This window comes from Anarhichas minor, unplaced genomic scaffold (genome assembly GCF_050575085.1).
Source record: "Anarhichas minor isolate MPS153535 unplaced genomic scaffold, ASM5057508v1 ptg000007l, whole genome shotgun sequence".
Lineage (NCBI taxonomy): Eukaryota > Metazoa > Chordata > Actinopteri > Perciformes > Anarhichadidae > Anarhichas > Anarhichas minor.
Genome location: NW_027466453.1, coordinates 7638896 through 7662059, shown reverse-complemented (window position 1 = coordinate 7662059; position 23164 = coordinate 7638896). Strand labels below are relative to the sequence as shown.

At 45.5% G+C, this 23164-nt stretch overlaps 1 protein-coding gene across 3 annotated transcripts in view; it reads left to right on the top strand.

Moving 5' to 3' along the window:
• The first annotated feature begins 8680 nt into the window (after positions 1–8680).
• The window catches only part of tnrc18 (trinucleotide repeat containing 18), a 42114-nt gene continuing 27630 nt past the window's right edge, over positions 8681–23164 (top strand). For all 3 annotated transcript variants that reach the window (XM_076084905.1, XM_076084907.1, XM_076084904.1), the window contains exons 1-3: positions 8681–9145; positions 10799–11143; positions 22335–22475. In XM_076084905.1, coding sequence (XP_075941020.1) covers positions 10936–11143; positions 22335–22475 — 349 coding nt within the window. In that variant the 5' untranslated portion in view covers positions 8681–9145; positions 10799–10935. The remainder of the gene's footprint in view (positions 9146–10798; positions 11144–22334; positions 22476–23164) is intronic.

Sequence of the window (23164 nt, the reverse complement as noted above, 5' to 3'; positions counted from 1 at the left end):
CTTAATGTCTCACCTGATCAGGGCTTAAGTTCTGATGGTCTTGGCAGTGGAGGGAATTTGGATATTTACTAGAAACCATTTTAGAGTTTTCCGGTGGGAGTTCAGTTAACGGGTCATGTGACAAGTCCTTTCTGGAGGGTGTGCTTGCTAAACTTGGGACAACCCCCGAACATCCTGATACATTATTCACAAGTCTGCAGCTGCTTGTGTCTCACTGATCTCTGATTTAGAAAACTATTTTCAAATGGTAATATAATTCTTGGATGAGGAAATGTGTGGCAAGAGGCCATACATTTACTGATGAACACATGACTTCATACGAGCTGACCAGGTGGGTTTGGTGTGACGATGGCTCATTCAGGACTGTTCAAACACCACGGTTAGTATCTGACTAATTGCACAGGGTGTGTGGATCAAAAGAATTACAACGGGTGACATCGGGTGAATATGAGTGAAATACAGACAGCAGATAAACACTTCAAAATGACGTGGCTGCTGCATTTGTTCTGCCATAGCACAACCATCACTAGCTCTCATCTCTTTACATTCATCAGTATCTGCTGCATCCTCCTAGGTTCATGCTGACCGATTTGCTGCAGCGTTCAGCTGACTGAGCGTGAGATGAGTTAAAAGGTCGGGGCGGGCTCTAAGGACACGCCCAGCTGTGTCAGTCAGTCACACACACGTTAGAAAAAGGAAAGTCACCTATTGTCACACAAGTCTTTTTTTCCCTCTATCCTCAGGGATCTTGTCAGTACATCGTGGGATCATGACATTGTTTGTTAGCCAGAAATGCTTTGAGGATCAGTGACCTGCGGATGTTGGCAAAGTAGAACAAAAATGCTCCCTGAAGACACATCCAACTACAGTGATCACAGACTTGTTTTATTTGCCTTCAGGCTGTCCAAACCCACATCAGAGAATCACAGAATGGCATCCTTGAACTCCTGTGTTCATAAACAGTTTGTGGATTTACAGCGGTTGCACAGTTTAGACAGCAGATGGCAGTGAAGCTCCATTTTTTTTATTTTCTTTACTTGAATCCGAAAGTGAGGCGTGACTGTATGAAGGTATATTTGTGTCTTTATTACGCAAACAAAAAAAAATGTTTTGAAAGCAAATTTCTCACACTGCAATCAAAAATCAAGTTTGTAAGTGAAAATATATAAACTGAGAATAATTTATTTATTAGTTTTGCTTATGAAACTAGAATTTTTGGTTAAAAAACAACAACCTTTGGTTAAAAAAAAACAACCGTTGGTTAAAAAAAAAAAAACTTTGGTTAAAAAAAAACCTTTGGTTGAAAAACAACAACTTTGGTTAAAAAAAACCAACTTTGGTTAAAAACAACAACAACCTTTGGTTAAAAAAAACAACCTTTAGTTAAAAAAAACCAACTTTGGTTAAAAAAAACCAACTTTGGTTAAAAAACAACAACCTTTGGTTAAAAAAACAACAACTTTGGTTAAAAAAACAACCTTTGTTTAAAAAAACCCAACTTTGGTTAAAAAACAACAACCTTTGGTTTAAAAAAACCCAACTTTGGTTAAAAAAAAAAAAAAACTTTGGTTAAAAAAAAAAACTTTGGTTAAAAAAACAAAAACTGGTTAAAAAAAAAACTTTGGTTAAAAAAATAACCTTTGGTTAAAAAAACAACAACTTTGGTTAAAAAAACAACAACTTTGGTTTAAAAAAAACAACCTTTGGTTAAAAAAAAAACTTTGGTTAAAAAAAAAAAAACTGGTTAAAAAAAAAACCTTTGGTTAAAAAAAAACTTTGGTTAAAAACTGACTGTCACCTTTTTCTTTCTTTTATTTAAATTGAAATAAGACATCCATATAAATTATTTCTATATGAATTTGTGTATATTCTGCTGTGTAAAATTTGTCAATCTTCTAAGTTTGCATCCATGTGTTAACATTATTGATAAATGTTTCTCTTTTCATCATTTTCTCAATGTGATTTGGACAATTTTGGCAGTCACCCTCCCCTGGGTGACTGCCTTGCAAGCAAAAAAAGCGACAACTTATAGAAAAAATATGAAATAAGTGTTACTGCAAGTTAATAAACACGTTTGCTGATATTTGTTTTGCTGCTGTTGTTTTTGTTAACTGTCCTCTGCCTTAGGATTGCAAGTATCCAGGCTCTTTTCTCTAATAGAAAGATTGAGAAATAAATATATATATATGTATATATGCATGTATGTATATATATATATGTGTGAATGAAATAAAAAAGTTATTGATAAATACATTTTATTTACAAGAACTATAAATGATTGGAAATTAGTTATTAACATATCAACTGATTGAATTATTAACTGATTATTAATTTAGAAAAACTACATTAAGAAAAATAACTATGAATGAATTATTGAATATATGATTGAAAAACTGATTAAAACTAAAACCTTTACAGTTTATATATATATCTGTATATACAGTATAATCCTGAGCAGGCATTCTAGGCACGGGAGCAGCAAGGGGATGGGGGGGGCAGCTGGTGACGCAAACAGGAAGTCCTCTGTAGCATAGGCCGTCTCATTTCGGAGACCGCTCGGTCCAGCCTTCGTGGTCCTCAAAGGACACGGCCGACGTGGACCGCGAAGGTTGGGTCCCCCGAAGGATGCAGTTGCTGGATTGGGACACAGGCAGTGTTTACAGTGGAAGCAGATACCGGGATCCAAATCGAACCCCCCAATATAAACTACTGGCTCATTCAGCAGCGTATGCCCCGCCCACTACATCTAAACTCAACTCGTAGCTTTTCGTTTTGAAACCAAAGTTGTTGTTTTTTTAACCAAAGGTTGTTTTTTTAACCAAAGTTTGTTTTTTTTAACCAAAGGTTTTTTTTTAACCAAAGGTTGTTTTTTTTAACCAAAGGTTGTTGTTTTTTTTAACCAAAGGTTTTTTTTTAACCAAAGGTTGTTTTTTTAACCAAAGGTTGTTGTTTTTTTTAACCAAAGGTTTTTTTTTAACCAAAGGTTTTTTTTTTAACCAAAGGTTGTTTTGTTTTTAACCAAAGGTTTTTTTTAACCAAAGGTTTTTTTTTTTAAACAAAGGTTTTTTTTTTTAACCAAAGGTTGTTGTTTTTTTAACCAAAGGGGTTTTTTTAACCAAAGGTTTTTTTTTTAACCAAAGGTTGTTTTGTTTTTAACCAAAGGTTTTTTTTTTAAACCAAAGGTTGTTGTTTTTTTAACCAAAAATTCTAGTTTCATAAGCAAAACTAATAAATAAATTATTCTCAGTTTATATATTTTCACTTACAAACTTGATTTTTGATTGCAGTGCGAGAAATTTGCTTTCAAAACATTTTATTTTGTTGTTTTGCGTAATAAAGACAAATATACCTTCATACATCCCTATGATCCAAACACCTCAGCTCATATCAGAGCGTATGCATAGAGCTAGAGCTGAGATCATGCTTGTTCTGTTTTGAGTATTTCCTTCTTTGGAAATAAATTTAAATTCTATTTGAATAAATGGTGTTATTGGGCTGGTGTGGGAGGGTGCCGGGGACAGGAGTGTGTGTGTCCAGTACAGCAGTGAAGACTAGATTAAAAAGATGGAGTGTGCCAATAAAACAACTGAGCGTGTCCATGTTTTAAACCAGCTTTTCCTGTAATGGTGGGAAAAGATCAACTGCTGACAGGGGGCCCGTTTCCTGTCCACATCTAAAAAACGGATGGCAACATTTGCACCTTTACAGTGAGAGAGGGAAGAAGAGGATAAGACGGATGGCGGGTGGCGCGGCCCCACCCTCGTGTTCTATCCATCATATATCCTGTTTCTGTGTGTGACACCGCACATCCAGCACGGGCCCCCAAAGTCACGCTGCACCCATTAGTCGGGCTGTCCTAGTTGCGCACAGTTATTTCTGGGCCGCACGGTGGCACCCGGTGATATACGATGAGCCTGCAGGGCCTGTGCGCGTGCACGTGGAGGGCGTTTGGCTATTGATGTGAATTCATGCGTGCATTAAGTTAGGGTGCTCGCACACATTGAAGATCAAGCGTGTTTGGTGTCGGAGATGTCTTCCATCTCTCCGCAGCCCCCCCTCTGCCTGTGATTCTGCTGAGGCTGCTTCCCTTTTATTGCCGCGCCAGCAAAACACTCACTGGCAGGGAAGCAGAACTTGGCATGCTCGCGCGCGTGTGTGCGTGTATGTGTGTAATGTACCGTTCGTGTGTGCGAGCGAGTGCAACCATACTTCATTTTGCTGTGCTTGGCCGGGGTTGTCGCGCACGCGCGCAGGTGTTTAGCGCTGCAGGTGTTCGCGAGCGAGGCGGACACAGAACAGAGGGGGACCAATTTGTCAGGCTCGCTGCTGTGTTCCTCCCGTTTTTACTAACAGCTGCGCTGCTTTACGGCAGATCCATCGGTCGGGTCGGTGATGCGCACGCAGTTCCCTTCTTCCTCCAGCAGGTGGAGCCGCTGCGCCGATTGGGCCTGTTTGGCAGAGAGAGCGGGTGAAGAGCGAGGAGAAGGGCTACTACTGCTGACAGAAGCAGGCCAGCAGGGAATAATTGATCACATTGAAATGCAGTAGCTGCTGTTTCTGTTTCTTTTTTGTTTGCCTCAGAGTGATGTGCATTCTAGCGAAGGTGACATGTTCACTGAAGGCGATGCCCCCCCCCCCCCCCTCTGCACAGCTATCCCACTGTTTTAGTTTAGTTTGATTTTATGACAGCAGATGAAAAGTGTTTTATTTTGTCAGTGAGCTGCAGACTGACACAAGGTTTTTGGTCTTTTGTTTTCTTTCTGTGATTTTTCATACCCCCCCCCCCCCCCACCACCATTATTCTGAATAGGAATAAAGTATTTGTCGTAACAGCAGACTTGTTAGCAGCTACTAAAAGAGCTAAACGAGAGAGAACGGCTTTAAAAGAGGAGTGGAGGCCCCTGCAGGCATTTCAAATTTTTGTCTTTCTTCTTTTCACGAGACGTCAGCGGCCCTGATGCGTCACTGCCACATCTTCACTCAGCAGGAGACGCGTCTCGCTGCATCAAACCTACGGTTGTGGTTTTCTTTTCTCGAGAAAACCCTCCACGATTTCTCAGAGCTGTGACCGCACGACCCAGGCGCCAAAAATACACACCCAGTGCAGCGCAGGCCTGCTCCAGCACCCTGCATGCACAGTTGACACCCCCCCCCCCCCTCCATCCTCCCCCAGCTTGGTTTGAAGCAGCAGTGGCAGATGGGAATCACTTTGCTTTGACTCCCATGCGCGTCCTCGCCTTGGTACCGTTTTCCAGACATAAGAATGTTTATTTTGATTAGATTCAAATAGAATTCAGGCTTTTGTCTGCGTCTTAACGGTTTGTTTGACGGGGAACAGCGTGCATCATTTAAATATAGTAGATGTTGTGATTTCTAACTACGGGTCTTGGATGTGGTAGAAATGTAGGGACAACTCATCTATTTTGTGTGTTCAAACATGAGCGTGTGTACGTGTGGTGGCTCAGTCCTGCTGAATTAATAAACTGCCATGCATGTGATGTCTGGGAAGTACATATATACAAATATACATATATATATATATATATATATATATATATATATATATATATATATATATATATATATGACCATTTACATGCAGGCATCTCGCTATTTTCACACATGGCAACATCCAGTCGCATGAAATCAGGCTCATTTCATAGAAGCTCACCATCATCCCATTGCAAAATCACATGAATCACATTTGCGGTGACAAATGTGTGAACCATCAGACAGCGTGCAGATTCTCTTTGTGCCCCCCCCCCCCCCATGTCATCCTCTACACATTCAGATGTGTGACTGCCCCCCCCCCCTCCCCCTCCTGTAGTCCACCATTAAACCCTGCAAGGCCCGCTGTCTGATGATTGGCAGGTACCCCATGAGAGATGCATATGAATGTGTGTGTTCTTCAAGTGGGGGTTGGTGTGTGTGTGTGTGTGTGTGTGGTGATGTCAAGGAATATTGTATGAAATATGTTTAACTTGGATATGACCCCCCCCCCCCCCTCCCCCCACGTCAGATGTGCAGACTGAAGTGCTGTTGTTGAAGGCTGGATGCTTATGCAGGGGGACATCTCCCTGTGTTTATTTATGGATGGGATGCGGTCCCAGAGAGGACTGACCCCCCCCCCCCCCCCCCCTCAGCTGAATTAATCAATGCTGTCTGTGTGCTCTGTTCCCCTGTGGGTTAACACACGCCTGGAGACAATCAGATGGTCTGGTCTGCCCCCCCCCCCCCCAAAATAAAATAAAATCAGTTACCTGATCCTTCAACTGATGACAGAATTAACCCAACAATGATATTTGGACAGCCACACGGCTGGATGTTGAGGTGGTGGTCAAGACAAACACAACGAGCCTAAAGCATGAGTCTGGGATAACAAGTGTTCTCATTCTGTAAAAAAAAACGTTAGTGGCATGAAAAATTGTCTGCGGTATTGTGTTGACTCAGCAGCGCTTCGGGCTATAAATCATGGTTTTTCTGTACTTTTCCATTGCAGCCTCACATCGAGGACGAGCTTTAAATTGGACCATCCTCAAAGAGCCCATGCTGGTGTATACAGGCTATAAAAAGACATAATCTACCAAATGGTCCCATCTGCTCGCGCAGAATAATGCATCAGTGAGAGGATAACCTAGAAATACACAGATCTGTGTTATTATCAGAGGAGGAGGATGAAGGTTAGAAGCTGCACTTAAACCACACATAGCATGCTGGAGAGTGCAATAAAGAATTGTGTTTATTGGATTATTTTTGGTTGAACAATGGATGTACGGATGGATGTAATAATTTCAGCACCATGTCGAGCTATAATAATTAAGGACGGTCCCATCACCGTAAAAAAAATAATTAATTAAATTTAGATGATATCTTTAAATTGGAGTCGTAAAACATGATTCATTTATACGGCTGTATAAATGAATCATGACTAAGCTGGTAAATTAAATTGTATGAATACCACCAGCAGCCGAACCCACCTCGGAGTGGAGATAACCCCCCACGGACAACGAAAACAACCACGAGAAGACGAGGCCCGCCTCCCGCTCGCGGGGTTTAGAAGACAGCAACAATAGGGCCCTAATCTAGAGGCATTGTCTGAATTCCCAGTCGGAGCGATTTCGGAGTACAAAGGTCTGGCTTGGTCCCCTTTGGACGGCTCGGGACGGGACGTCGCTCTGATCTCCGCCCGGTGACTCCCGTCAGAGCGGACGGGTCGGGGCCGACGCTGAGCGGCCTCTTGTCTGTATGCAGCTCGGTGATTTAGGCTTAAAAAAAATCCACCGGGGTGTGGACCACTTTACCGGACAACCGGACGGCGGAGCCTCCAATGGTTGCTGCCGTTACGCACGCGTCCGTCCGCGGCTGCTGCTGCTCGAGGCCTCGCGCCTCCGCCGCGCTCTCTCCTCTCCTTCGTCTGCTGGAGCGCTTCCTTTACCCCCCCCCTACAAGGAGGGCCGCCTTGAAACCGTCCCATTGTAAAAGGAGGAGGGGCTGGACGGGTGTAAAGGGAGGGGGCGACGAGGGCGGCTTGAAACCGTCCTCAGATGTGTGTTTTCTTTAATCAACATTTCTGCAACTATGTAACGCGGAGTGGTTTACCTCAGAGGAGATTATTCACGATAACATCCCGCGACAGTAGCGTGCACGAGGAGGGGTGGAGAGGTCAGGTTTTTAGTCTTTAGTTCACACCAAAGATCAACACACCCTCTTTCTGAATTTTAACAGAGCAGTAAATGAGTGCGCACCACTTCTAATGCAAATGTATGTGTGCGTGTGTGTGTGTCCCCGCTAAAACTCGACTATACGCAGATTACAGGGACACGTCCAGCGGCGCTTCACCTACAGCCCGCTATGCGCATTTGCATATAGGCCTGAAGAGAGCCCGGCATTATTCCTGGTATGGAGAATCACAAATACAGCGGCCATGGAGGCGAAAACAATGATTCAGTTTTAGTGCGTAGGGCTGACATGATAGAGATCCAGGGTGCTTTCGCCCTGTCAGATCCGCCTGCAGACCCGCCATAGTGCTGAGTGATGGCTCCCAGTCGGTGAGCCCGTTTAACACTAATTAATAGCGTTTGATGTAATAAAGACGAGGCGTTAAGCGCCCCAAACTGCAGGTCACGTTATTCGTGTGTAGACCACGTCCATGAAGTGCCAACAAACGTGCAAAAACAAATGTTACTGTAGGGGCTTCTGAGCCCTCGCGGCTGTGTTTTGGGCGTGCAAGAACAGGCCTAATTGCTGCGCTATTCTGTGTTATTGGCTTGTAACACGTTCACTTTTCTTTTCTTTTTTTCCCCCTGTAAATATAGCCATAATTACTGGCATGTTACCTTTTGTCTTTGGGAAAACAACGCCCAAAATTGTGGTCACCCCGAATGAAATTGAATAGTTCAATTTGAGGGCTCTGAAGGAATTGTGAGATTGTTATCTCAAGTGTTTGATGTTTGCGTTTCTTTTCCTTTTAGAGCAAAGGTGTAAATGGAAAAGTAATGAACTGACGCGGGTAATTATCAGCTGCCTCCATAGTGAGTTGAAATAAACTGGCTCTCACACCACATTAAAAACCATAACAGTATGTTTTAGGGTAACAATGCGCCCATACTTTCAGTGTCCCAATCTTTGAGCGTCTATTATAATTAGCGTGAAAATGGGTGAGGAGGGGGAGGGGGGGGGGGGGGGGGGTTGCCTTGAAACTGGCCCCCCACCTCTTAAAGACAGAAAGAAACCCACTGCTTGTTTTGATCACTCAGTCTTGAAGAGAGAGGGGACCTTGAAACGGCTCAACCTCCTTGCTCCATAATTGGTTTTATACTGCTGGCGAGCGGCCAGGGTGTTTTTTTTTTTACACTGGGGATTTGATTGACACTTCGCGCAGCCAATCAGACAGCAGCTTTGCAAACCGTACTGGGCTGGTCTGGGGTTGGGTGGTAGCGAGGGAGATGGGCGGGGCTTGTAAAAACAATGCTGCGCTTCATTGCTGAGGAGTTTACGGACGCGTCAGGACTTCACCCCCCCCCTCCAGTTATCCCCCAGTTTACCTTCGGACGAGCCTGTAATGGACTACTCCACTTCTCCCAGCAACCTGGACGCATTTTGAGAAACGTTTTTAGCTCATTTCCCCCGGATTTTACACATTCAAGTAAGCGTTCGGCATGTTTTTTTTTTTTTTTTTTCTCGTTTGGGTTTTCTTCCTCGCGCTGAAGTGTCTCGAGTTCTCGGTGTTTAAAAACATAATTTTGGGCTGTAAATGTGAGTGAAAAGGGCGCGGAGGTTGTTTTTTTCCCCTTGTGTACGACATGTTGGTTTTTTTTAAGGCGCTGTTGGTGCGAAAATCCCACGTTCGAGACGTTTCCGCCGAGAAAGTTTAGTGTGTCGTTAAAAGAACCGTGAAAAGTTTGAAACGTGGCTGAAGAGCCGTGCTGCTCCGCTGCCGTGTGCCGCATGGAAGACACCGGCGGAGGAACGGACCGTGTACCGTCTAGTGTGTGTGCACTTCGGAGGGCTTGGAGGCAACACTGGTGTCGGTCTGGTGCATTTCTCCCACGATAACAAAATAAAGGTTTATTGTGATCCACGAGCCGTTCTTCAGACCCGCCTGGATATCACGAGTCGCCGCTGTGATGTGTTTGCTTGCAGCCTGTGAAGGTTAACTCGACTTTCGCCTTGTTTGTTTTTTTAACTTAAGTTCACATAAGTCACATGACTCGTGTTTATTATCGGGCAAAATGTATAAAAAGGTTCCACCAGACCCCTAATGTTGCTCCCCTCGTTGCCTTCGGATAAAGTCTCGAATGCGTGTTGTTGTTGTTGTTCTCCTTAAAGTAACTTTTATTATATTTCAATGTGTTTTAATATCACACACATAGCTCTCTGCGGAGGTTGTGCTCCATCATCTGTTTTGCGAAAATGATTTTAAAAAATCGACCTTTTTAAAAAGATTAAAGACGGTGCTGGTCAGCTCGAGTCGGTGCTGATTAAACTGAATATCCGTGGATTTATCATGTGGATCGCGTTATTCTCTCTTAATACCAGCTCGAGCTCAGGTCCACGAGGTAGACCGTCGATATGAAATGAGGAATTAGTTTTTAAAGTGTTTCTACGGGTTGGGTTGAAACGTCTTCTCGCGTTTGGGCAGCACCCAAACGCGAAGCAGCCCGGACTCAGTATCGCATTTGCGGGCAACAAAACCCCCCTAACCGCGCTGATTAATGATGCAGGCGTTTTGCGACCCTTATTTATTTTTAACCCGTTTGAAATTTATATTTGATGCGCCTCCAGTATTTATGGTGTATTGGTTTACAGGGCGGCTCGGCCCCGCAGCTATTGCTGGTTTTACGCGTTAGGAAACAGCTGGGTAATCGGGGGAAAAAAGGGGGTTAGAATAGGTTGTTAAAATGTGTCCGTGTGCGTGTTGCATCGCGTGGTCGCTGCGTGTTTTCACTGGCCGCCTCTCGCCTGGTTGTGTTTGCCCGAGGAAGAGGAGCCCCGGAGCGGCTGCTTGGCTCGGCGTGCAGTGCGGTGCGGGCGGAGCGCTGCTGGTCCTGCTTACATCGCATTAGATCATAATATCGTGGATAGAAGTTAAAGCCGAGACCTTCAGTTGAAGACGTGTTTACGGTCGGTCCGCGGGCTCAACGCTTAGTTTCTGAAGTGGTTTTCCAAACTGCGTCATTGCTCGTATTGACCGCCTGTTCGCTGGAAACGGGAGAAATCCTCAAACTACCAGCTCCCAACAGTTCAGTGTGCCTTCAGATCGAGTATCAAGCGAGTGTGTTCTTGTTGTGTTTTCTAGGGCAGCAGGATGGCTGAGAAGGAGCCCGAATCGCCTGGAAAACTAAAGACACTATTATAGCCTAAAACTGGCTTATTCAGAATAGGGGGCCTCTCCGAACGGACTATTTCTTTTCACAACTTTCCCCACTGTGGATAATGGATGGCAGAGATTTTGGACCTCCCCGATCCGTCCACGCACCACCCCCGTTGTTGGCGGGGCTCGCAATGGAGTCTCACCGACTCGGAGCCGCGGCAGCAGCCGGGAGGATCGCTCCCTCGCCCGGTCACTTGGGCGCGAGTCATCCGCCGCCTCTCCACTCCGGAAAATTCCTGCCATCGGCCATTAACCTACATCCACACCACAGTAAGTACTCGATGTTCGACTGCAGTGTGACTGCCCCCAAAAGCACAACCCTGACATAATCAAATATTAACTTGAAATAACGCTGCGCAAAAAAAAAAAAATTAAAATAATAATGCGCACGGTTTGTGTCATCATGTGCGGTCATCTCTTGGATGCCGCTACGGTCTTCTGTTGGGAAATGTAGCCCCGGCGTATGTTTCATAAGGAGGTGTGGCTGTTATAAAGCGGTGACAAGTTCCACATGTGAAAGTGTTTGATCGCGTTGACTATCCTCAGCCTTCGCGATCAACGCATCAGCGGGAAATGTGTGTGCAACACACGGCGGTGGGTTTAACAGGGGCCGACTGTTGAGGGTGGTGGTGTGGGTGTTGCTGCAGCACTATGCGGGTCAGGGTGCAATGGTCTTGGATTGCATGTGGACCGTTACACCGTCACCGCTGTGAGAGCAGATGCAGTTTATATGTGTGTGTGTGTGTGTTTGGGAGAGTGGGGGTGGCAAAGTTGCGAAGACAGACCACCTCTACCCTCGCTGGAGGGACATTTCTGGAGTGTTTGTGAGAGGTAAAAATGGCTGTGGTTCAGTCTCAGGTATTTGGAGTAAAAGCCACTCTGCTGGAACATTTGGCAAATGGCTGATGCTGCTTTTACGTGTGTGTGCTGCTGCTTTAAGTACACTGGGGGAATGTGTGTGAGGGGAAAGAGATCAAGTGTGCATGCACCTAAATGAGCACACGTTGGGTTCAAACTGGATGGTTTTGATGGGTTTGGCCAGCAAACCTGCATGTGTTTGTTTACATCACGTAGATGTGTGTGTGTGTGTGTGTGTGTGTGTGTGTGTGTGTGTGTGTGTGTGTGTGTCTTTAGTCAGTAGATCATGTTCTTTATGTTATTCCCTGCTGATCTGGTGATTTCCTTTTTACTTTCACTGCCTGCCCAGTGATGTCTGCTCCTGCTATGAGTATAGAAGCCTTGAAATAACATGGTGCAAAAAAAGAGAGAGATAACGCTGCATGTTTACATACGTTTTTTGTGGTCAAGTCAAAGGGAAATTCGGAGCGCTGTCATCTAGGTTCAAAGTGTGTGTGTGTGTGTGTGGGTGGGGGGGGGAAGATGGGTCTGCTGTTTCTTTTTGGAAAATGGAAAGTCTGACAAATGCTCTCATCGAGTTACTTCCATCCCCCTGAAGTCATGAAGCTGCAGACGGATACAATTACAGTTCCTCTGGTTTCTCTTCAGAGGTAAACCCCGGAGATAATAACATTCCGGTTTAGCCGTGTTTCCCCCGTCCCTGTCGTCAGAGCGTGGGCTCAATGAATGCAGCTCTTGTCACTTGGAGTGTGAGCTACTAGAGGTCTGGTAAAGTGAGGCAGGCCTCTGATGAAACGCTAATTTGACACACCGACGGAGCCCACACACACACACACACACACACACACACACACACACACACACACACACACACACACACACACACACCTCGCACACGCACATGAAAAAGCTGTCGGAGATGAAATCAACTCTCAGCGGGGAGCGCTGGGATGATTGATGGCTGTACCGCGGCAAAGAGAAGCATGGGGTGCGCCTCATTGCAGCTAGTTGAACTGATTTCGTTTAATTTTTTTGTGCAGCTTTAGAATAACACGTAAGTATTTGCAGGTGAAATGATCAGCTGTGTGGGTTTGCTGTAAACCGTGCAACCACCATCACTGGGTAAAATGTGTCTTTGTAGCGACAGTGTGTTTCAGCCCCCTGTGGCTCTGAGAGGAGTTTAAAATTGCTTGCTGTGTGTGTGTGGGGGGGGGGGGGTTTGTGAAGTGGAATTGACCCTCTACTGCTGTTCCGTCCCAGATTGGCAGTTTAAACGCTCCTTTAAAGCGGGATGCATTTTATTCTGCCCACACGCTGACCTTCTCGCTCTCTGACTCTCATCTCTCCCCGACGCACACTCGCAGCCTCTCCGCCCACTAAAAAACACGGCGCTGCACGATGCGGGTCGTTTAGCTTTATGGCACTCCTCAATATCAAATCCCCACACATTACATTAACCAAACCCAATTGAGCTCTCGGTCCCGTGCTTGTGATAACGCCACACGAGCCCGGTCACGCGATAATTACCCTCTCCAATGTTCACAATGTTCCTGTTTTGATTGCAATGCACAGCGAGAATCTGGAGCTCAAGGAACTGGCGCACGACCAGAGGAGCCAAGGTCACCCCGCTACTGTCTTTGTTGACATGCACTTCGTGGAATTCAGTGCGTTTGTTTTGCGCTGTTGTGTTTGGCCGACCTCTTGATAGAGGTCGACTTTTATAGATGGGTAGGGTTAACTGTTTATTGCTGTTGACGCACCTTTATTGGAGCCTCCCTTATTGTCTGTCTTAGTTCAGTTTTAAAAGGATTTCCACCATAACAGAGCACAGTGTCTCCTTTTTATTTCCACAACTAAAAGGTTGACGTGTGGGGGGTTTGTTCTACATTGTGAAGCCGCAGAGGGTTTGTTGACATTCGGGCTGCTTGTACACTCTGTAAAGACGTCATTATTCCATCAGCAAATACCTGCAGTATTCCAATTCATTCACACAGGCTTTTATCTAAACACGATGGGGTCTGAGTCACTGTTTATAGATGTGAAATGGCTGTAAATGGTCCTCTGTCTAGAGGAGGTCTGCCGGATCCCCCCCCCCATCACCAGATTGAGGCCATCTGGCCTCTTCCCTCCCTCTGGCAGCAGAGGTAGGACCTGCTGAAATGTGCCTGCTCTGAGGAGACGCTGCTGGAGAGACTCTACTATCGCTGTCAAAGGTCGCAGATTATTTTATTGTGAAGGGGCGTCAAGAATCCAGATTATGCACCTGGTTGTTGTGCGGAGGAAAATTCCATCGCATCCACATTTCTGGAGGTAACTCGGCGTTCCTTTGCGCCGCGTTTCCCAGAGATCACTTGACAAACAGCACGTGAGATATCTTCCCTTGCTTTTTGATTACTCGGTTCTTCTTCTGAACCAACAACACGATGTTGCTGCAGCTGTTGGGAAACACTTCACTCCCCGTTATCACCAGCTGTTTTCCCCGTGTGTTGAGAGCGGTAGAAATTAGGGATGCACCGATCCGACTCAGCTGGAATCGGCAAAACCGGTGACAATGAGGCCAATATATAAAAATCGGTGTTTCCGTCTGATTACACGTGCACATGCTGAGCCCAGGTATCGGTATCCGGACTGAAGAGGTAGACATTGTAGAGGCGTGCATGCGTCGGCGGGCGTAGGTTTAATCTCTGTCCTCCATAAACTGTCTGCTGATGTAGATGATTACTTAAAGTGCATGGAATGACCTTACACGTTCAGGAGGGCGGTTTGGAACAAATGCGTGTTTAATGAGGCTCAAATGTCGTTCGGGGCGGCGTCGGCCATCGGCCAAACAAAGGCGATAACTCCAACCAGCAAGTTTTAGTCTCATCTCTCTCTCTCTCTCTCTTACACACACACACACACACACTTTTTCAGCGCTCACCAGGGAGTAGCAGAAGATCGGAGTGCGACGCAGAAGCAAATGAAGGTGTTGTAGCGAGTGCAGAGAGAAGGGAAGTCAATAGACGGAGATGAAAACAGCTGAAGACAAATGGAGAAGGAGAACTAAGTGGGCACGATCCCTAAGGTGGAAAGCAGTGTTTTGCTTTCAAGGGATAAGAGCTGAGGTTGTTGTTTAGCGTGTGTGTGTGTGTGTGAGAGAGAGAGAGAGAGCGAGGGGAACGGTGTAGATGAGAGGATTGAGGTCTTGATGGGAATGGGAGCATGTGATTGTGCTTAGTGCAGTTAGAGCTGGGGTTTCCCCCTGGGACTCTGTGCAGAGAGAAGGGAAGAGATTTATCCTGACCACAACACATCTGACACGGTTAGATAAATGTGGTAGCCCTTCAGATGTTCTCTCTTTCAGTCTCACACACACACACACACACACACTAGTGTAAGCAAAATTCATGCAGCTTGCAGGGCAGGGCTATCTCGGCCAATACCAATTTGTCTTCCACGCCACTTGGTTAGTGTGTCCGTTTACGTTAAAATTAATGTGGTGAGTGTGTGTTTATATGTATTCAAGACACAGACCCCCACGTACGTGTGTGTGTACGTGCGTAGGTCTGTGTGTGTGTGTGGGAGAGAACGAAGATGTGGCTTGGACATGTCCCCTCTCAGATTAATTGAGTCCTTCAGGAGAGAAAACAGGCCCCTTAAGAGAAAGCACAAGGCCCTGCTGCCCTGCCACAATAAACCTGTCGGAGACAAACAAACGACGTGCACACACACACACACGTATATGATGCACACACACACACACACACAGCTGTCAAACATAAGAATGATAGGCCAGTTGTGTGTGTGTGTGTGTGTGTGAGAGAAAACGAGCGTGTCGTGGCATGTCGAAATACCCAAAGCATTAGCTCAGTCATTCAGGCTGCCAGAAGCCTCCCTTTAACTCAAACAACAGCCTCTCACACACAAAGGTCACACACTGCCTTATGTGTGTCTGTTGAGTCTCTACAGGTCCCATTACATAAGGTTTATTATATCCCCCCCCCCAGCAGACTACGGTTCAGATTTAAAATGCGTAGTGACACGTTGAGAGACGCACGGAGCAGGTTAGACATGCGCGTCTCGTATTAGGCGATGTTGCTTTGTGCTTTAGCCTCAAAGGCAACCTGCTCATTTGACCGTTTAACTCCTGACCTTTTACATCCCAAATGTCGCTGAGATTTACCGATGCGTCGTTAGACTGTAAAAATGAACACGCTGTGGGTTTTAACTCGGCCTCGCAGGATTAATCTCATCTGTCACGAGAAATGTGCCGATAACATTCCCGACGTATTTTTAGAAGAAGATCAGATGATTCGCTGTCAGTCAGCACCTCGGTGGGTTTGTGTCCGCGCCACTTTAGTTCATGATGAACCGTCGAGCCACAAGTCGACCGAACCCTGTGAGAGGGGTGCAGAGAGAGCTGGCATTTGCGTTTCATCGCAACTGTGCATGCCGTTCTGTCTGTGTGCGACACTGCATAAGTGTGTGTGTGCGCGCCTGTTTCCATTTGCTGGTACCGAGGAGTGTGTCAAAATAACACCTGCCGTCTTCACAGGAGATTTGTGAGTGCAACAGCACGGCACAGCGAGACTCACACACGCACACACACACACACACACACACACACACACACACACACGAGGTCTGTTTCCATTCAACTGTCAGAACAACTTTTGCATGAGTGAGTTGCAAGAAACAACCCTGAACTGTATGTTTCTCTTCTGTCGCTGCGTTGAGGTGAATACATTTGCCTTTGTGAGACACACTGCTCTGGTCGTTGCTGGATATTAATTGCGATTGCTCCGTTCGGGTTCTTGTGTTGTGCGTGTTGCCTCACTCTCGCGTCTCACTGGGTAATAGAACGGAGCCTTTTGTTAGTAATCTTGTGAGGAACACCTGTGCTTCAGCCACCATGAAAGGCTCATTATAATTTCAGTTGATCAGGTTTTGAAGAGAGTATTATTATAGCGGCCGTTTAACCATGTACCAGTGTCAGAGGCTCTTTAGGTTTTTCCCTTTTGGATTGTGTTCCAGTTGACTAAAGCCAAGTTTCCTTTTGAATGAAACCAGTGTCCTCACAAGTCCTTCTCTTCCTGTTTACGATGTTCCAACATGTAACACTCTGTGACACAGGCGCAGGTTTGTATTTGCATTTGCATCTTACGAGCAACCCATTGATCCTAAACGTTTCCCCCACGTGCACTAAAAACTCTCTCCCAGCACTCATTAGTAGTAAAACTAAATGTACCTGTAAAAACAACAGATAGCATAGTTCAGCTCGAATACTACATCAAAAATATACTTAAACTGTTGAACTTCAGTAACTAAAGAACGTATGACAAACCAGAACAACATAAGCATTTTACCAAATACCAACTAGGTCATCTGTCTTTGGCTGAAGTCGGCACATTTTGCACTTTCATTCCAAGAAACTAATAAAGACGTTGGTTTCTGCACCACTTATGTAATTAAAGCAGTGATGTGCAGCTTGTTGTGGGAGTCGGAAAGACGTACAATATCCAGACTTAAGTCTTTATTGCTAAGAGGTTTGCAACGTTGGATTGTAAGTAACAAAAAAGAAAACATTTTTCTGTTACTCGTGAAGTGCCGTTGATCAACAGCAGGCAGTTGCATATATTTGTACCAGATCCCTTTTTTTTTTTTTTTTTTTGCAAACGTGTTGTCATTTCTTCGTCAACAAACAATAACACAAAAGCACCACCACCCTGCACGTTGACACACCGCCGCGCGGTTTGTCAAACCACAGGGTCGTAACTTGAGCCGAGACATTTTTAAGTGAAGCGGAGAATCTGTTTGTGTTCAGCTTGAGCTCACAAACGAAATAGTTTCCTCCAAACAAGTCGCAAGGCAGAAAAACCAGACCCGGACATTTTGAAATCATTAACCGACACGCACACGCTTTAAACCACATGCTCACAGCCTGAATGAACACACACACATAAACCCCTCACACATAAAAACCGATATGTGTTTATGTAGACATGTATGTAAATCCTGCACACCCCGTGTGTGTGTGTGTGTGTGTGTGTGTGTGTGTGTGTGTGTGTGTGTGTGTGTGTGTGTGTGTGTGTGTGTGTGTGTGTGTGTGTGTGTGTGTGTGTGTGTGTGTGTGTGTGTGTGTGTGTGTGTGTGTGTGTGTGTGTGTGTGTGTGTGTGTGTGTGTGTGTGTGTGTGTGTGTGTGTGTGTGTGTGTGTGTGTGTGTGTGTCCTGTGAGGGTTAAAGTTACCAGTGTCGGCTGTGGCAGAGTTTTACAGTTTGAATGTTTTTCTTGCAGGGAATAAAAACCAGAGATCAATAATAAGAGCCCCCCCCCCCCCCCCACAGCTAACCCTGCTCTGAGTACCACTGATGGATAACAGATGGGTTCACAGAGTGTGTGTGTTTGTGGCAGAGATTTTTCCCTCATATTTTTAGGGCTTTTGTACGCGATCCAGTTTTGTCGTTTTTTTTTCGGGTTACGTTTCAGTGCATCGATTTGCGATCGAGACTCCTGCGTTGGAGTTTGATCCCTCCGATTTTCACCGCGTGGGCGGCTGTGTGTGTTCGAGAGCGTCGGATTTTGCCGCTCTATTCAGGATTGATCACCTGCAGGCCTTCCCCTCTCTGGTGTGGAGATACGTTTCCTACGAGCATCTGAAAATGGAGGATCGAGAGCGTGTTGGGAGTCGGAGAGCGTGTTTCTTGGCAACTTGCTTCTCTGTGAGTGTGAGTGTGAGAGAGCGGGTATAGAGTTGTGAAGGGAGAGAGAGGAAGGAAGGAAAGGGCTGCGAGAAAGAGAGGGAGGTAATGAAAGAGTAATTGCAAAACATTTAAAGAAATATTTCCCTCTCCGCTCACATTTGGATGTTGTTTCTGGAACGAGGAGAGCAAATGTTTTCCCTCGTTCTCCCCCTCCCTCTTCTTCCCCTGGACTGTTCAGCAAGGGGAAAAAGGGAATTTGGGATTGTATTTTTTTTTCCTGATCACTGGCACGAAGCATAACTCTGGACTGTGTGTGTGTGTGTGTGTGTGTGTCACTCACTGCACTAACACATGGACAAAAGGCCTGTAGGCGGCTGTGATGCTGAGATTGATCCGTGTGTGTGTGTGTGTGTGTGTGTGTGTGTGTGTGTGTGTGTGTGTGTGTGTGTGTGTGTGTGTGTGTGTGTGTGTGTGTGTGTGTGTGTGTGTGTGTGTGTGTGTGTGTGTGTGTGTGGCCTGAAGGAATCTGAAACTGCTGACATCCCACCAGGACCTTAACATCCTTGACAGGTGGTGGTTGTGAATGTATTCTGTGTGCTCAGTTGAGGGGGTTTGTCTGCGTTTTGTTACACACACACACACCAGGTAACAATTAGAAAGTGAGAATAATTTGTTAGAGCAACATTGTTGGCACGTATCGTGACGCACACCGGGGGGAAAGGTGGAAAGGAAAGGTAGCGGTGAAAATGTGTTTCTTGGTGTTTTTAATGGTCGGTCGTATTTTAACTCTCGTTATCGAATTACATAGAAAAGTCAGGAGTCGCTTGAGTTGAGCCGTGCTGTGAATCACATGTTACAATAGTAATAAATAGCAAATCACTTTTTACCGTCACACTGAAAACTATGACCGTACATAAAAAAACAAGAGACATTATGTTTAGTTTAATAGTCGGTAAATCTCTAAAGAAAATGTCCGTTATCTTTACAATTATAACGGTTTTTGTTTTGTTATCACTGAAAATATTTTCATTTGAATTTAAGCATACCTTTGATACTACAGTATTTAGCATATGTCTTTTTGCAATATTTGCATTCTGTAATTACCTCTCTATATATATATATATATATATATATATATATATAAATAAATAAATAAATAAAGTTAGTAGTTTTATTGTCCACTATTCCAGCACTGGATTCAAATTGTCTCCTCATGTCGTGAGATCGACGTCGTATGTAATCCAGTGTTGTACAGCTACGGCTGCATCAGAGCTGTATTAAGTTGTTGATGACGTGAACCAAACGTCTCCAGCTGCTGTTCACGTTAACAGTGAAGCGGTGCAGGAAACACAGGAGGTTGGCGCTGACCGCCGTCATTAATCAAAAAATGCATCTACTGGACGGGACAGAGGTCACTTCTGGTATGTTTTTGTCAGCGCGTCAGTTTAAATGTTCGCAGGGAGTAGCAGCAGAAGAAGAAGAAGAAGCTGCTGCTGCAGTGAGAGGAAGACTACGTGAATTCATATCGCCGTTGCTCATGACGTAATAGAGGAAGACAAATGATTGACTGGCTTGAAGTTTGTTTGGCTGCACTGTAAGTGCACACACACACACCGAGTGTTTGCTGTAGTGTTAAACCACACTCGCTCTTATCACCAGTGACCACATTCAGAAAGAACATGCTCGGTGCATAAAAGACACTTCACCCTTTAGTCGTAATGAATCACCAAATTAGGAGATGCATGCTTTTCTTTGGACAGCGACTGTGTACAGATGAACAGGACAGAGTTGTTTAATCGTGTGTGTGTGACTGTGTCTGTGTCTGTGTGTGTGTGTGTGTGTGTGTGTGTGTGTGTGTCTGTGTGTGTGTGTCTGTGTGTGTGTGTGTGTGTGTGTGTGTGTGTGTGTGTGTGTTTTCCCAGTAATTGCCGTGATCGTGTGGATTCTTCTGTGCATGCCGAGTGTGGTTTTTTGCACATTTTCAGTGGTACGTGTCTGAAGCTCCTGCAGGGTCTCTGACTCAAAGGGCAGTCACTGCAAAAGTGTTTGCACATGTCACTAAACATGAGACTGCTCCCAACACGGTCTGTGGATTATCTTCAGTAACCGGGTCGTGATTTCTGGAAAGAGACGTTGCTGTTGAGTCTTTCAAATGTGTGTTTTTTCTTTTAGCTTTTAGCACCACAAGCCGAGCTCCACATAGTCCCATTACATTCTAGAGGAGGCAGACGTCTCTACGGCAGATGCATCCAAAACTAACACCAAAATGATCTAGATTGATGAACAGAGCTACAGGTCAGAGAAAGATTGTATTTTTGATGAACTATTCCTTAAAGCTACACACAGAGACACAAACATGGTGTCTTATAAAGAAGGATCCACCTTCACTGTATTTTTTTTTAGATGCACACTGCATTACTCCTGTGTGTGTGTGTGTGTGTGTGTGTGTGTGTGTACGTACACGCCTCCTTTTGTGATTAATTGGAAAGCTGCATTTGCTATTGATTTTAAAATACTAAGTGTGTGTGAAGGTGCTGACGGACTGCAGTTTTAATGTACTGATTTAGATGCAGGGGAAACTCGGTGAGCACAGCATGTCTCTCTCAGATTCCCACAGGACTAATACACACGCACGCACACACACTCTGTCCCTTCCCCCTCGCCCGTATACAGACAGCACCCTTTCCCCTACACACATGGTTAGTTTTATCACGGTAATGGCTGTGTAGGGCGTTCAGTAATGGGTTTGGGGGGGGGGGGGGGGGGGAGAGAACCCTCTGCTAAACATGAAGCCCTTTTCCAGCTCTTAGGAAGTTGTGATTGGAAGAGGCAGTGATGGTTCAAAGGTTCAAAGTTCGCGAGTGTTCACACACGCGGTGGATGGACTCTAACAACAACAACCGATAACGGTATCATGCAGAGATATGGAAGGTTGTACGAGGATTCACTCTGTCCGTGATGCGTGCATGGGACGGGGTCTACTGGTGAAGTGTGACGTCAACACACATGTCATCATATCTGTACACACTTCACTGTGTGCAGAAGGTTTCTACATCATCAGGGTCACAATGACTCGTTGGGCTTTTTATTATCATAAAAGAAAAGTTGACGTCCATGATGTTGAAGTTAGTCTTTAAAGGCCGTAGCAGTTTGTGGAAATATTGGAAAAATAATAATTTCTCCCTTCAGGTTGACAAAGGGGTCGCTGTGTGAACAATAACTCAGTCAGTCGACAGAAACATAATCTACAACCGTCTTGATAATCGATTAACGGTTTCTTTCATTTTTCAAGCAGAAACTGTTTTGTGGGAGAAATCCTACAGATTGTCTGGTTAGAGTTTCTCTAATGGGAGGATCCGCTGCTTCTCTTTGTCATACATCATCGTAGAAATGAATGTCTTCAGACAACACAAGAACGTTGAGGGCGTCAACTCGGGCTCTGGGACCATCGTGATTGGCGTTTCGCGCTATTTCTTTTGACACTTCACGGACCAAACCGTTAATCGAGAAAATCAGGAGCAGAGCGCTGAGGTCTCGGATGCGGCCGTACTCGGCCTAGTTCTGTGTCTTCGGGGGAATTTGTTTTATCGTAGGTAAAACACACAAGATAACAATTAGAAAGTGGTGAGAATAACTTGTTTGTCAATTAGATTAAAATGCTAAATGTGAATCCAGATCTGATGACGTGCGCTGTGACGATTGTTGCTTCTCAGTTGTTGGTTACATGAACCGTCCCCGTCTGTCTCGTGGAAGCAGAGTGCACGTTGGCTCGGCGATGATGTGATTACAACAGACTCGGCATCGAACCGTCAGCGTGCATCGATTGAGCACCGGACACGCCGCGAAACACGGGGAAAGTGACAGCGTGTACTTCATCAATCAGTGGTAACTCATTAGTGTGGTTTTGGTTCTGTTTGCTAGGCGATGCCTTCCCGGCGGGCTCCAGTCCCTTCCTGTCAGGTTACCCCGGCCACTCCCCCCTGACCTCTGACCCCGCGTACAGATCGGCCAATCCCAGCGGTCTGCAGATGGCCCAGCTCTGGGCTTCACACGCTCACGAAGGTAAGTCACCGCTCGCCTCAACGGACATTTCCGCTCCTCCTCCTCTTCTTACTTTCACGACGTTTCTCCCGGTGCGCTCCTGTCCAAAGCCCAGGAGGCTCCTCCCTCTGGTTCCTCGCTGCTCCATTTCTGTCTCTGGGCTGCTGCTGGCTCGGTCCTATATGCGTCCCGTTTTCCTCCGTCCTCCACCTGTCTCTTACTTTTCGGCTGTCATGCGTTACTGTAATCTATCGTCCTCTCTCTTGTTCTTCCTGTCCCACTTTCTCTGTCTTTCCCCTCTCTGTAGCTCTCCTGTCCCACTTTCCCACAACGTCTCCCTCCTGAACTAGCTTATGAACACACTTTTAGACACACAAAGGTATTTATACGTCTCTGTGTGTTCTGTCCTCTCCGTGGACCTCTCTTGTCTCTCTTCGGTAAGCGATTGAATCTCCGTTCCCCTCGCGATTCCCTCCCGTCCTTCTGTGTCTCCTTATCAAGTCTCGCTGGAGAAGAAGGTCAGATAGGAGGGAACGTATATCCCGCAGTGCATTTTGACACGGTAAAAGGAGAAGGACAATGAATTCTATTATGGGTTCATTATAAAACCGACTGCTTCACCCGTGTGACACAGACGTGTGACAGTGCTTCTCCAAACACAGCAGATTGTGTGTGATTAGGTATTTAAGATTTGGTCTCGATCTTACTGC